This window comes from Amphiura filiformis, chromosome 1 (genome assembly GCF_039555335.1).
Source record: "Amphiura filiformis chromosome 1, Afil_fr2py, whole genome shotgun sequence".
Taxonomy (NCBI): Eukaryota; Metazoa; Echinodermata; class Ophiuroidea; order Amphilepidida; family Amphiuridae; genus Amphiura; species Amphiura filiformis.
The window spans coordinates 57,529,690-57,543,457 of record NC_092628.1 but is presented as its reverse complement, the minus strand read 5'-3'; the positions used below and the strand labels follow the sequence as shown (position 1 = coordinate 57,543,457).

General features: G+C 35.9%; 1 protein-coding gene across 1 annotated transcript in view; it reads right to left on the bottom strand.

The window, feature by feature from the left end:
* LOC140149609 (medium-chain acyl-CoA ligase ACSF2, mitochondrial-like) overlaps window positions 1-13,768 on the bottom strand; it is a 42,898-nt gene that overhangs the window by 6,830 nt on the left and 22,300 nt on the right. The window contains exons 9-15 of the mRNA XM_072171692.1: window positions 13,370-13,461; window positions 10,836-10,906; window positions 8,753-8,857; window positions 7,465-7,613; window positions 4,977-5,031; window positions 3,071-3,157; window positions 1,659-1,717 (exon numbers count right to left, since the gene is read on the bottom strand). Coding sequence (XP_072027793.1) covers window positions 1,659-1,717; window positions 3,071-3,157; window positions 4,977-5,031; window positions 7,465-7,613; window positions 8,753-8,857; window positions 10,836-10,906; window positions 13,370-13,461 — 618 coding nt within the window. The remainder of the gene's footprint in view (window positions 1-1,658; window positions 1,718-3,070; window positions 3,158-4,976; window positions 5,032-7,464; window positions 7,614-8,752; window positions 8,858-10,835; window positions 10,907-13,369; window positions 13,462-13,768) is intronic.

The following is a 13,768-nucleotide window of genomic DNA, read 5'->3' as shown; positions in this document are numbered from 1 at the left end:
CAATGTTGAGCTATATTTTGTATTTTTAACTTGCGACATTATTTCACTGAAACTTAATTAAGCCACAGGTAACAGGTTACCACAACCATACTACAGCAATGTTGAAAAAATTGTATTTCTTGTCACCTATACCACCATATTGGGTAGTTTTCCGTAAGCTTCACGTTTGTGATTTTGGTAACTATTTTATATTTATTTGTGAAATCCATCGCAACTAGGCATTCTAAATTGTACTCACCATTTACATCCCAAGGTATATTAGTATATCCACCTTGCACTTCTCGATATATATCCAGTTAAAGACAGAATATCAAAATTATTCCTCATTATGATATCACAAACTCTCACATGTGTATTCAAAATTGATGCTTAAATTTGACCTGAACCAATTGACCTATAACCTGACATACGGTGACCTAATAGCCTTTTCTTCTCCTAACAACACATTATAATATTATTGACTAATGACTATACATCCATTGTGTAAGTGTTTATATATTTTGCATGCACCACTAGATTTTCTATAGAGAGTATAACAAAGGATTTAATGTATTCTATTCATGTACCCTACTTGAACATGCTGAATAGAATAAATCATGGTTTGTTATGAAACACGCATCTGAGTAACTAGGATACAGTAAACAAAATATATATAGGGCTAAAATGACTTACTACAATTGTTTAAAAGCACTTTTTTTTTTTTTTTTTTCATATTTTTTTTTATTTCACATGATCCGTGCATATATCGCCTAGCTATAAATGAAAAATATTTATTTAGACCAATCAAACCAATATATGGGTGTAGTACGCCCTTAAGACGGCAAAACATAATCAAGATCAGATACTCGTATAATGTGCATTCTAACATCACCACAATAACGCGATTTGATTGAACGTAAAATATATATTCTTCATTTTATATATCATGCATATACATGTATATATTATCATCTTACAGAGGTTGTGAATATGACGTATCATACCGTAAATATGGCGGACTACTCAAATGCATTCAACAAAAGCATGATTGCAATCTACCGCGACAGTTCGTCTCACACACATAACAAATGCACTACGATCAAGTACGTTGATGAAAACATTTGATTGAATGGACTGCACTGCGCTATGGTTACGGTGAAGGACACCGGTTCAAATCCTTAGAGCCAATCAATAATTTCACGAGCAATCTCTATACCTACATTATTAGCCTTTACAAAATATGGCGTTCACAATACGTCGTAGAAGTGACGTAGTTAATCGAATTAACTACCATAGCAATGGATGAATACAATTCTGACTATATCGCCCCGCACTACAACGTTCACGCGGTACCGATGCATTGAACCATAGATGTCAAAGAAATGATAATCACTCGCACCTGTCAGATTAGTATCATTGAAAAGAGCGGTATTGTATTCAATCTATGATTGCAGGCATACACATGTGATGAGTGCAACCTGCCTGTAGTGCAGCGCGGTACATTAAAAATTGTATTCATCCATTGCTATGGTAGTTAATCCGATTATGACGTCACTTCTACGGCGTATAGGAGATCAGTTTTCAATCTGGTTAAAACCCGACAAATTCAAAGGACTGCCCAAATCATGCAGCACCATTCTATTGTGTCCGCCATACTTTTAAAAGGCAAATGAACGCACCTGACAGAAACACACGCGCATACTTCTTCCCCTGTGTTGTAGTCAGGAACACCGACAACCTGTCGCAAAAGAAAAAACAAAGAAATAGAAAGTGAACAGATCAAATCAAACTAAAAATATAGATATTAGATTGTCGAAAAGTAAAATACTCTCGATATCGGGAAGGTAAATTGCATTAAATCTATGAATTCACCAACTAGTCTCCGGTTTGATTCCGTTCAATCCACACAAACCGTCTGCCAATGATAACATCAAGAGACTTTTTTGATTGGATGATCTCTTTACAGAATTGAATTCTACATCGAAAGGAAGTGTGTGGAAATGGAAAGATGTACATGTATTTATCAGTATGTTTTTGATAGAGGATAAACATCTTTAAAGTAAAGGGAAAATGAAAATAACAACAAATAATGTTTCTTCTCCTTAAACAAGATCAAGGACAATAACACTTTAGGTGCTCCATTTTATTTTAATGCCAATGAGGTTAAGAAAATGGCAGTACTTCCAAATGTACCTTACACAGAGTGGGCTGACATTCACATTTTAGATGTCTCTTGGACAAACATTAGAATTGGGTATCGCTATAAAATGTGTCATAAAAACAAAACGGTAAATGCCAATTCCTTGATTTTTTCACACATTATCACTAATGGATATGTTATGTATGAAATGTTTTACAACCTAAAAGGTTCAACTCGGTACTTAAATAAAAATGGATTCTTTTCTCTATTGCACTTTTTTTGACTCACCCTGTATATGATTCAAAAAAACACTCAAGTCTAGCATTTAAAATGATCCCCCATGAAGTCCCTGAAATGCTACTCGTCATACAGTTTAACCCACTCATTTCATTTGCACATAAAACTTACCATATTGACCAGGTAAATCTAACTGAAGGAATTAAAATGATACACATGTTTTTTTTTTCTCAAAATCACTTCCCATGGACTTGGGTGGGTTTTGTATTCATGTATTCAATTACTTTCTTAGGATTTCTTAAAAACAGAACAGTTATCATATTAGCTACTCAGTGTTTTAGTCAAATGATGCATCAATTTTGATGGGGTAGCCGGTAGCCATCTAAAAAAACATTTTTGAAAATAAATATCGTACGAAGAATTATGGCCTATTGTTATAGAACTGTTTTGGTTTTAGCGCAAAGAAAACGTAGTATTGATTGTTTGAATTTGTTACCAGTTTAGTGCTAATGCCCCTTTTTTTTTGGAAAACTGTTAATTTTAGTCATGTTATTTCTTCATTTCCAGAGTTGGTCATGGGCAGAGGATTCTGTTTCTAGCTCCTTGAAAGCTTTGAAAAATCCAGATGTCTTTTGTGATATTGTCAGCTGAAAAATATTTTGTGTTCACATAATTATACGTGTATTAATTAAATACAAAAGTTTGATAACATACCAGAACGCTGTTTACTGATGGGTGCCTAGAGAGTGCCGATTCTAATTCTGCAGGAGCAATGTTTATTGCGCTTTTGATGATCAGTTCCTGGAATAACGATCAGCAATAAGAGATGATAATATTGTTAATGACAAACAACATGGCATGAATCATTCAAATATAATAATGCAGTTTTGTGATCTGAAAACTATTTTAATCATTTTGATAGTAAACATGCCCAAAAATGAGAGTACGTTTAGGTTTATGTTAAAGATAGAAAACCTTGTTACAAAAGGTACGAAATAATTATAATGACCACTAAATGCTTTACTCTTACTATAGGTCTTTCGTATAATTGGCACTTGCCTGCCGTTGATGGGGTGCACACTTAAAACGAAGGGGTCAAAATATTAACCCTTTTAATCCTCTTCGTGGTTAAAGCAGCCACAGTCGGGGTCATTTTCAGTTGTTTGGCATCATATTAAATTGACCCCTAAAAGGGTTATATTTAAATGACCTCAAATATAATCATTTCTAGACCCACGTTCCGGGGTCATTTTCCTGAATATAATCATTTTAACCACATTATGGGTCATTTTCTGATCGTGACCCCTGAATATAGTCATTTTTTGACACAAATTGGGTTATTTTTCAACTGACTATGTTAGGGTCAAATCATTTCTTGACTCTAAATATAGTCATTTTGGGTCAGAATTTACAGTTTGGGTCAAAATTTTCACTAAATCACCGGGGTCAAATTTGACTTTTATTTAGTCGGTGCATAATTGACAGTCGCCTGTGGGGTCAAAAAATTACCCTTTTTGTGATTATTTTTGACCCCATATTTTTAAGTCTGTGGGCATGGATATCACACCCTTCTTGACATCGCTATCGATATTTTATAATCACGTGATATCCTTCATGGCCTGTTTTGCGTTATTTATAATACGTGATATCGATATCCATCCTATCAACGGCAGCAAAGTGCCAATTAAAAGAATGGTCTATACCGCAGTAGGTTTGGTAAATGAATCGTTGCTAAACCTCGACTAAAGCTTAGTAAATTACCATTACCAGTCCTGCCAATAGATGAATCGTGTAGGCCGACTGCATTAGGGACCGTTCACAAACACTTGTAAGGGGGGCCTGATGCAAAAAGGGGGGCCTGAAAATGTTTGACCCTCCTAAGGGGGGCCTGAAAAAAAGACCACAAATTTTCCTGGAAAAATTGAGTTTATATGCTTTTCTATGGGGTTGACCCATAATTTTCATGTCAAAAGGGGGGCCTGAAATTTTGAGGTCTGTAAAGGGGGGGCCGTTTATTTTATTATTTTCCAGATGGCGAAGCTAAAACACACAGTACAAGCCCGTACAGGCACTCCAATATATTGACATACGTCATGTGCCCATGAAAAGACCCCGGTATTTTTATGCAAATCCTACACCCAATAACCCCGTTTTTTTCAGCAGCCTACACAGAATAACCTCCTTTTTGAACAATTAGTCCTCAAAATTGAAATTTCAACGTGCTACGCGCGCATTTTCAGCAGAATGAACGACTTTGGTCTATTTTGTACTGTAAAATTGGATAAAAACTATTATTGATTGTCAATGATGTGAAATTTTGGACGCTCACATTCAAAATCACCCCATTTTTGACGTTGCCAACACCGAATGATCCCCTATTTTCTGAAAATTTCTACAACGATAGACCCCTAGTTTCATACTTTCATACGTTTTCAATTCAAGTGCCCCCCCCCGATTACAGGGGAGAGTTTAAAATAAATATCTGTCGAATACGTGAGCATGATTGCGATACACTGACATGTATTTATAAATGAATCATCTACATAATATTATACATCTATTATTTCTTCCTAGTCACGCTAGTCTTCTAGAGGTACAGATACTCAAACCAAGTGATTACCTTTTCCCTTCCACGAATCTTTATGAATCCTCTGTGGTCCATCTCTGCAATATCTCTGAGAACATAATAATCAACGTATCATCATTAAGGTTAAATACAATTGATTTTCAAGGCTTGATTCCAGAGGGGCGCAAGTTAATAATGGAAACAGCCATGCAGAAAAGAATGAACTCACGCGTACAAGAGTGTATCAATCTGAACTAGGGCCACGGACAAACCGCGTCTCGTGAGTCATCCTAAATGTTGCAGGGATAGGGAAGGGGCGACCATGATAGGACCATATGGGCTGATGGTGATTGTGGGCAGCCGTTTTCGGCAATTTTCCTTTGGATTTTCTAAATTTTCAATTTTTAAAATTATCCTGGATGATATCTGTCGTGAAATAAATCAATGCTTCTATAGGCTAAAATAGCTAGTATGCCTATTTATACCCTGATTATGCAATATATAGGCCTACAACAATAACTACAACAACAGTAATAAAACCAACAACCAATATTTTGTTAATCTAATTTGTAAAAATATTCATAGGCCGCGCCTATTAGACTAGTATAGCCTAAAAATTCCTGAATTATATAATGAAAAAAAACAGGCAAAAACAAACAATCGCTGCAGTCAGAAAGAAAGAAACAAACAAGAAAAAAGAAAAAAAAAAGTGACAGAAAAATAAAATAAAATAAATGGAATGGACTCGAACCCGTACCAAAGTTTTCCAGCTCAAAACTATAGTGTTATATAGTCGAACGTGAGTCCAGCCAGCGCGCTAACCGATTGAGCTACCGAGTGATCTGTGAAATCGATTGATCTTAAACTGACTATTATGGAATAGTGCATACCAGCCGCTCTTATGATAAACAATCTCATCACCGCTGTAAATGTCGGAGGTATCGATGGCGAAAAACCTCGATTTTTGCAAAAGTAGCTTAAATTTGGAGTGAAATTCAAATGGTAAAGGAATCGACATACTTTTGAGAAATAATGTAGGCAGTTAGAAATCAAAATTAATGTTCCACAATCCAGATATCGATAATGTAACATAACAGTGTTTTGTGGTACAATATTCTCGAAAAATTTTCCCAAAAACGGGCTAATAAAATTTAATCGGTACTGTTTTTGGTTCTTCCCCATGGCAACATTATTTCTTTGGTCGATTTGTAGTACAATACAAAAAAGGAGAAAACAATCACCCGGCGTAGTTTTATACGGAGCGAATTTTTGAAAAAAACTGCATGGAACGTGTTTTTGATCTTGTGAACAAGGTGCGTAAAAATGATTTAAACGAAGGATTTTCAAACGGATTCTAAAAATTTATATAAACAAACAAAAATAATGTTAAGATACATCCATGCACCAACATTTGACTCACTGCGATATTTGATTGCTGAGAAAACGCGGTTTTAGAGAACAACTTTATACGTCTTTTATACGTTTTTTATACGTTTCTTCGTGTAACCTTAAGGCCAAAACATAGTTGGACGTTCTGCGCAGTAACAAACGTCGAAAAGAACAAAGAATTGCAAATCGCAGTGGAGAACCATCGATCATCATCGATTTACACACGTGTTCCTATTTCTATATTCAAACATCAATTTTAAATCCATTGTTTATTTGTCGAGATTATGAGAAAATAGGTAGCCAATGGCTCATTCATCGATATCATGAGTGCGGGGTAAAAAGCTATGCCGTGATTCGCGCTTAACTTGAATCTGAGAATTACCCCCACTTTTTGATCAATTTTTGATCGTATTTGAAGATATATATATAGAAGTCGATGTCATTTACAGGCCTATGATCATGTATAATACTACCATAGAAAGAACACTGACTGAACTGGGCCCAGGGCAAACTGATTAATTGGGTGAATTAGTTGTATTGGGATAATCGCTCTAATTAATTGGAAGAACTATATATTACTGAGGTGGACCGACTGTCTCGGTGATCTACCACGGTTGTTTGATGTATATAGAAATGGCTTCATTATTAAGTAAATGCAAACTATAGGTGGCGCTATTTATCGTAAATCATATTTCTTAATTTGCAAGGGTCAGGTAATCAATACTGCCATTTACACAGGTGAAATAGGTGAATTAAGGATACGACTATGGATAAATCTGATTGTATGCAGGTATTACCCCGTTTAACTAACAGGATATATTTCACTGACCACTATAATCGAGAGGGAAATTAGGAGGGGGGTTGTCTTGGAGGAGAACTCTCTAGGTATATATCTTGAAGGAACAATTAATAAAGGTGGACTGACCGTCATGATGGAATTGCTAATTTAGTGAGTTATATAGATAGTGTAGTAGTGGATGAGATATATAAACTAGGGAAGTCAATTAACGTCAAATTATAACCCTCTGGATTTCAAACGCCTTTAGATTTTAAGCGTTCCTAGATAATATGACACCATAAGGCTGGACAGGAAATGTTTCACCCATTACAGACCTGCTGTACTACTAATGTGCCTTTAATATATCCTACATACCCAGTATGTATCCATCCATTGCTATCCTTCATTGCTTTAGTCTTCTCTTCTTCTCCCCAGTAATACATAAATAAAGGATAGCCGCGCATATGAAGCTCTCCTTGGGTATTGATTGGAGCGATGGTGCCTTCATCATTCACAATTTTGCACTAATTAAACAAACAAGCGGAAAAATGTTTTACCACACCTTCTTACATTGGACCAGTTTTATAGTGCTCTCTGTTAAATTAGGCTTACTGTTAAATAAACTGTAAATCAAAGCTTACTGCTCAATTAGGCTTGCTATTAAACTGGGCTTACTGTCAAATTAATCTTGGTGTTTAATGGCTTACTGTTAAATAAAGGCTTACTTTTAAATTATGCTTTCTGCTAAATTAGGCTTATTGTTAAAGCCATATTATAACATTTGCTGAGGAGAACGCCCTCAAAAGTTTTTTAAATTCTGGTTTTTACACGATTGTAATGTACTTTAGGCAATAAAGATACTCTGCAAAAATCAAGACTTTAGGTGCTGTAGTTTTGTCAAAAACCGAGATTTTGAATAAAACGATGGAACCGGCGTTTTATTGTTACGATGGAAATATTAGTCGAACACGTATGCACAGTACGTACACGGCGTGCGGGATACACAGAAACACACATCCCGAGGATCGTACCGTAGTACAACCGCAGGAGTAACATGCATGGGCGCTAGTAGTAAATTCCAATTTCCTGTGCTTTACCTCACTTGTTCGGCTCAAAATCAAAAGGGGACATATCTGACAGTAAAAGCTAACATTTTATGGAAAATAAATACTAATCTATTTTTACAGAAATGTTATAATATGGCTTTAAGTTAGGCTTACTATTAATAGGCGTAATGTTGATAATTATAATAATAATATTTATTTCAATTGTCATAAATTACGAACAATTTAAATGAAAATCCAGGAAAGAAGAAATAGACTAAACAGTCCAAGCACAATGTGTTCTTCTTTCCTGATTATATTAAAAGTACATATAATAATATAATAATAATATATAGATACAAGATACGCAATAATTAAAGCTAAAACATTTGCTTACTGTAATAAATTAGGCTTACTATTAAGTTGGGTCAAACAAGCAGACGTTACTTCTTTATCTATGCATGATAGTCGATGTCGTTATTTCTATGGGATGCTTAAACGTTGAAATAAGCTGTATACTGGTGTACATGTTTATGATGTTTCACATTGACCACCAAAATGGAAGAAACATAATCAACAGTGAAATAAATAAACAGATATGCCAACTTTCTATACGTTACCTCCATGCCTCCATATGGGAAAAAAGCACTGTCATCTAATACATCTTTGGGATCCAGTGGATGGTTAGCGATATTATCAAGTGTCTCCGTCATACCGAACATGTTCTAACAAAATATAAGTACAAAAAGAAGTAAGTAGAGAATCGGAGAGAAATTAAGAGAGATGTTTTACTATTTCCTTAGCAATTTGCAAAATTGCTAAGGTCTATTTCTGCCAAGTTCTTTCTTTCTTTCTTTCTTTCTTTCTGTCAATCTTATAATGAGCCACCGTAGCCATATGCTTTGTGCCATGTTGACCATAGTTGGTCATTAGGACCATTGGGTGGGGGCCAAATGAAACATGATCAACTTCAGGTCAAAGGTCATCCACTTCCGGTCAATGGCCAAAAATGTGATTTCACTAAAAATGCTACTTCTTCCACAAATTACATAGCACGATGATGGCACTTGGGTACATGCATCAGCTATAGCCTATACCCAGTGTTTAAAAGTTATTGTCCAGAATTGGGGTCAAATGTCATTAAAGGGATACTTCCGGTATATGACCAAATACCCTAAAATACTGCTGCTGTCACAAATATATAGAGTACAACAATGTTACTTGGTCATCAGGACCAATAGCTGGTGGCACAAATGTCACATGACCAACTCTAGGTCAAAGGTCATGGAAAGGTCTTTATGGCCGAAAATGATAGTTCCTGTTATTTTTACTAAAACTGCTACTCCTTACACGAATTATACAGCAAGATGATGTCACTTGCCACATGCATTAGCCTTGAGGTCAAAGGTCAAACGAAGGTCATTATGGCTGATGTGATTTTCTGTTCTGTTACTAAAAATGCTAAGTCATTCCACAAATTATAATATAGCATGCCATTACTTGCATACATCCATTGGGGTTCAAATGTCATTGGGGTCAAAGGTCATTGGGGTCAAAGGTCATGTAGCAAAATACCGGTACCTTAGGAAGTCGCACTATAATAGCGCATGATCAAAGTTGCACAGAAATATTTACATAATATTGAATAATTTTTGGTTTATATCAAAATGATTTCACATACTGTAATTATGGAAAATAATTATGTAATATGTAAATTATTAATGATTATAATTATAATACTAAAAACATCTGTTCATACATGTATATTCCAATGAATTATACCAATATGCTGGACCTTTTGAACTCGCATATGCTATAGTATAGGTGAGCTAACGAATTAATCTTGGTCTCTAGTCAAATTCCAAAGTATAGTGCATTTCAAAAAAGACCTCAGTAAAATCAGCATAATATATTACTGCTAACATGCATGCATGCTATATAGCTGGACTAATTTAGCTATAGGCGTAGTTAATTAGCTATTGCTAAGGTCGCGTATTTGTGTATGCGCAATTAGCTCTAGTTTAATTTGTGTGGGGTGATCGCGAGATTGTATTTAATTTTGCTTGTTTATTTCTGTGAACTTTCTTTGTTATAGTATACAAATATTCATAGGCGTAGATCCCGAGGGGATGGGGGATAAATCCCCCCAATATTTTACCAGGGGGGATGGTCCATACAATCACCCCCCCCCCCTCCTCCAATGTTGACGCCTGTATGTGGGTTTCTGACCAAATTAACTTCATATTTGGCCATTTTAGCTTCAAAAGTGGCAATTTTTCCGCGCTTCGCGCGAATATATTGCACTTTTGCACCATATTTCATCATTTTAGCTTAAATGGCAACATTTTTTGCTCGCTTCACGCGCATTTGTATCATAAACTTATTTTGGTAACTAAAAAGGGCTGGATACAATATACTTAAGAATTGTTTTCCAACCCCATCTCCCCAATGTCAAAAAGAAATCTACGCCACTGCAAATATTGACTGGTATTAGGGCATAGTCATAGTCGGGGCATAGTCATTGTTTGGGGATCACCTTGGGCGTGTAATTTTAACCATGCCACTCATTTTGTATACAATGCCCACATTTTTAACCAATCAGATGACAGGAACCTATATATGAGGTATATAATAAAGAATTCGTATACTGGTTTTAGCTAACATAGTAATTTAAAGATTTGGTGCACTCTACCCTAAACTTACCGTTATGTACTTGATAATTTTGTTGGCTTTCTGTAGCAAAGACAAGGGCATTGTACTACCACTCATACATGCTATACGGTAAGGAAGAAACGTAAAAAGATTGTAATCAAATCAAATCGACTACGATTGTGAAGATTATGAAGATTATAATTCACCAAGGAATTAATAACTATGAACTTGAGATTATAATCTGATCTACTGGACTAAAGCAGTATTCAGACTTTTTATTGTACGTACAATATTGTATGCAACATATCTACGTTGTTTAATCTATTGCCATTCTATTTCCAGTAATGTTTAAGTTCTAACGAATGTTTGATGACGTAAAATCGATAATATATTTCTACTAGATATTACATGCATACCGTGGAAACATGGCATGTTGCCTCAGGGGATCGACGCTAAGTCAGGTACCGCGTGAGCAAACTCAAAATAGCGCAAATAGCGCGAGCGTACACAAAAGAAACTTCGCGCGTAAGATAAGCGATGTCGCCAGGTCTGTACGCTGTACCGGCGTCAGCTGAATTCGAGTACGCTTAGAGGGCACAGGCATGGAAAATTCCAATCTGTGTATTAATAATCTAAGATTACATGTAACATATTATCGATTTTTCGTCATCAAACATTCGTTAGAACTTAAACATTACTGGAAATAGAATGGCAATAGATTAAATAACGTAGATATGTTGCATACAATATTGTACGTACAATACTCGGAGTCTGTGGAGCGCTTTACTTATGAGTGGCAATATTTCACATCCTATCTCGGATGCACCATCAAGCTTTAGCATCAGTTGGCATGGTTGGCCTGATAGTCCATGTAGATCAGATTATAATCTCAATTTGATAATAAAATCAAAGCAACTTGACCTAACAACAATGATATCGTCAGCCTACAACCTGAATTGCCCAAGTCATTTTTTGTAATTTTGAGAACAAAGTACAAATTGTGGTTCAAACATGCATCAGTTACGTAATCACCCTTATTATTTTGGATTATTCCCTTTAATTTGTATCATTATCAGTTGTCCTTGAGCAAAGATTGGTACACTTGAACCATATTTTGTACCTTGTTCTCAAAATTACTATGACGTAAGCAATTAGCGTAGCAGGCTGACGATATGTCGTCGTAATTGTTGTCAATTGTGTGCTTTATGTACCGAGTGATACTTTTTGGTGTGATAATTATAATGTAATTTTCTCCTATCTAGGCTGTGATGTGCCCTGAGTAATTTAATTTGATTATTTATCTCTGTTTACAAAATTAAGAGATATATCATAAGACATTTGGGGAAATGTCTCTCATTCATTAAGTTGATCCAAACAAATAATATTGAATCATTTCTAATTTTGATATTTGGGAATTCCCTTTTCCAGAACGTCCATTGTGTGTTGCACCATTAAGGGAATCCCTGATATAACGTGGATATATGACATCATGGGGAATACCCATAGGAAGTGTTGTAACGTGATAGAATGGTCTATTAATAGATCATGGGTTTTTAGAAGTATAAAAAGGTGGAAGCTTTTGTTTGCTCTTTGCAAAATATGATGAGAGTTTGTACTTTCTCTATGCGTTGGTCATCATTGTGCTTCAACAAGAGGTTAATTTGAAGCTTTAAAGTCATAATGTACGATCTTATAATATGAATTTAAATATATATAACTGTATATATATTTCAATAGCTGCCGGCCGGACTTTTACTGGTTACCTCTGTCCGAACTTTAAGCTCACGGTGGACCCCCTTCCCGACCTCCGATTGAATTTAAATTTGGAGGGGATGGTTTTCTAGTTAAATGGCACGGTTTGACACTAGGTACAAAAAATATGGTTGACATGAGGGGCGTTTGATGCACCCTGATGATGATGATGATGATGATGATGATGATGATGATGATGATGATGATGATGATGATGATGATGATGATGTTGATGACAGAGCCGTTCCTAGGGATTTTGCCGCCCTAGGCAAAGCCTCTTCCCGCCGCCCCACCAGAACATACCAAAAAAGGTGTTAAAGGGGGCCCCTTGAAAACTCACCTTTTTTTTCCTGTGCCGGAGCTATAAGGTTTGTGCTGCTCAGGGCTATAAGGATACATAATGACAACCCCCACCCCAATTCTTGAAACAATTGTGCGGGGAGCGAGCAAAAATTTGCACAAATAGGGTTTACCACTAATTAATTTTGGTTACAATGATATTGAATATCGGTCTTAAATATTGATATTGTAAAATTTTGACTTTCATCATTTGGAGGGGCGCAGAATCGATCCTGAATTGGTCAATTCGGCGCCCCCTAAGGGAGGCGCTGTCATTTTTTCTTCCCTTTTCTTTCTCCATTCCCGTTTTTTTTTTTTTTCGCCCTTTTTTTTGCGCCCCTCTACGTTTGCCGCCCTAGGCGACCGCCTTACCTGGCCTAATGGTCGGAACGGCCCTGGATGATGATGATGATGATAATGATGATGATGATGATGACGACGATGATATCATCGTCGTTTTTGTCTTTAGTGATGTCTTGTAGTAACCAATCTACCTATTCGTAAACTTGAGAAGTCGTAATCATCAATGTTTGGGAGGCTAAGAAGCGCCGATATGTGATTAATGAAGAATATGCATTCTGTCACCCTGTAGAAAACAATAACAACAAATCCGCCACCGATTGAAAGTGTGTTTGGTTATGATTATTTTGTTTGTCTATTTATTGTAACATTTAGCGATATAGGCACTGGAATAAAACTGGCATATCTGACAATGAATATTAACATTTTGTGGAAAAATATAAAAATCTATTTTTATGGTAATCATGGTAACGTTACAATATTGTTTAACAATAAAACACAAAACAACCGGCATATTTTTGTTTTGGCATCATCATCTCTCACAAAATCCATCTTTAAAACATCCAACCTGGACACTGTTGAGCACGTCTTCT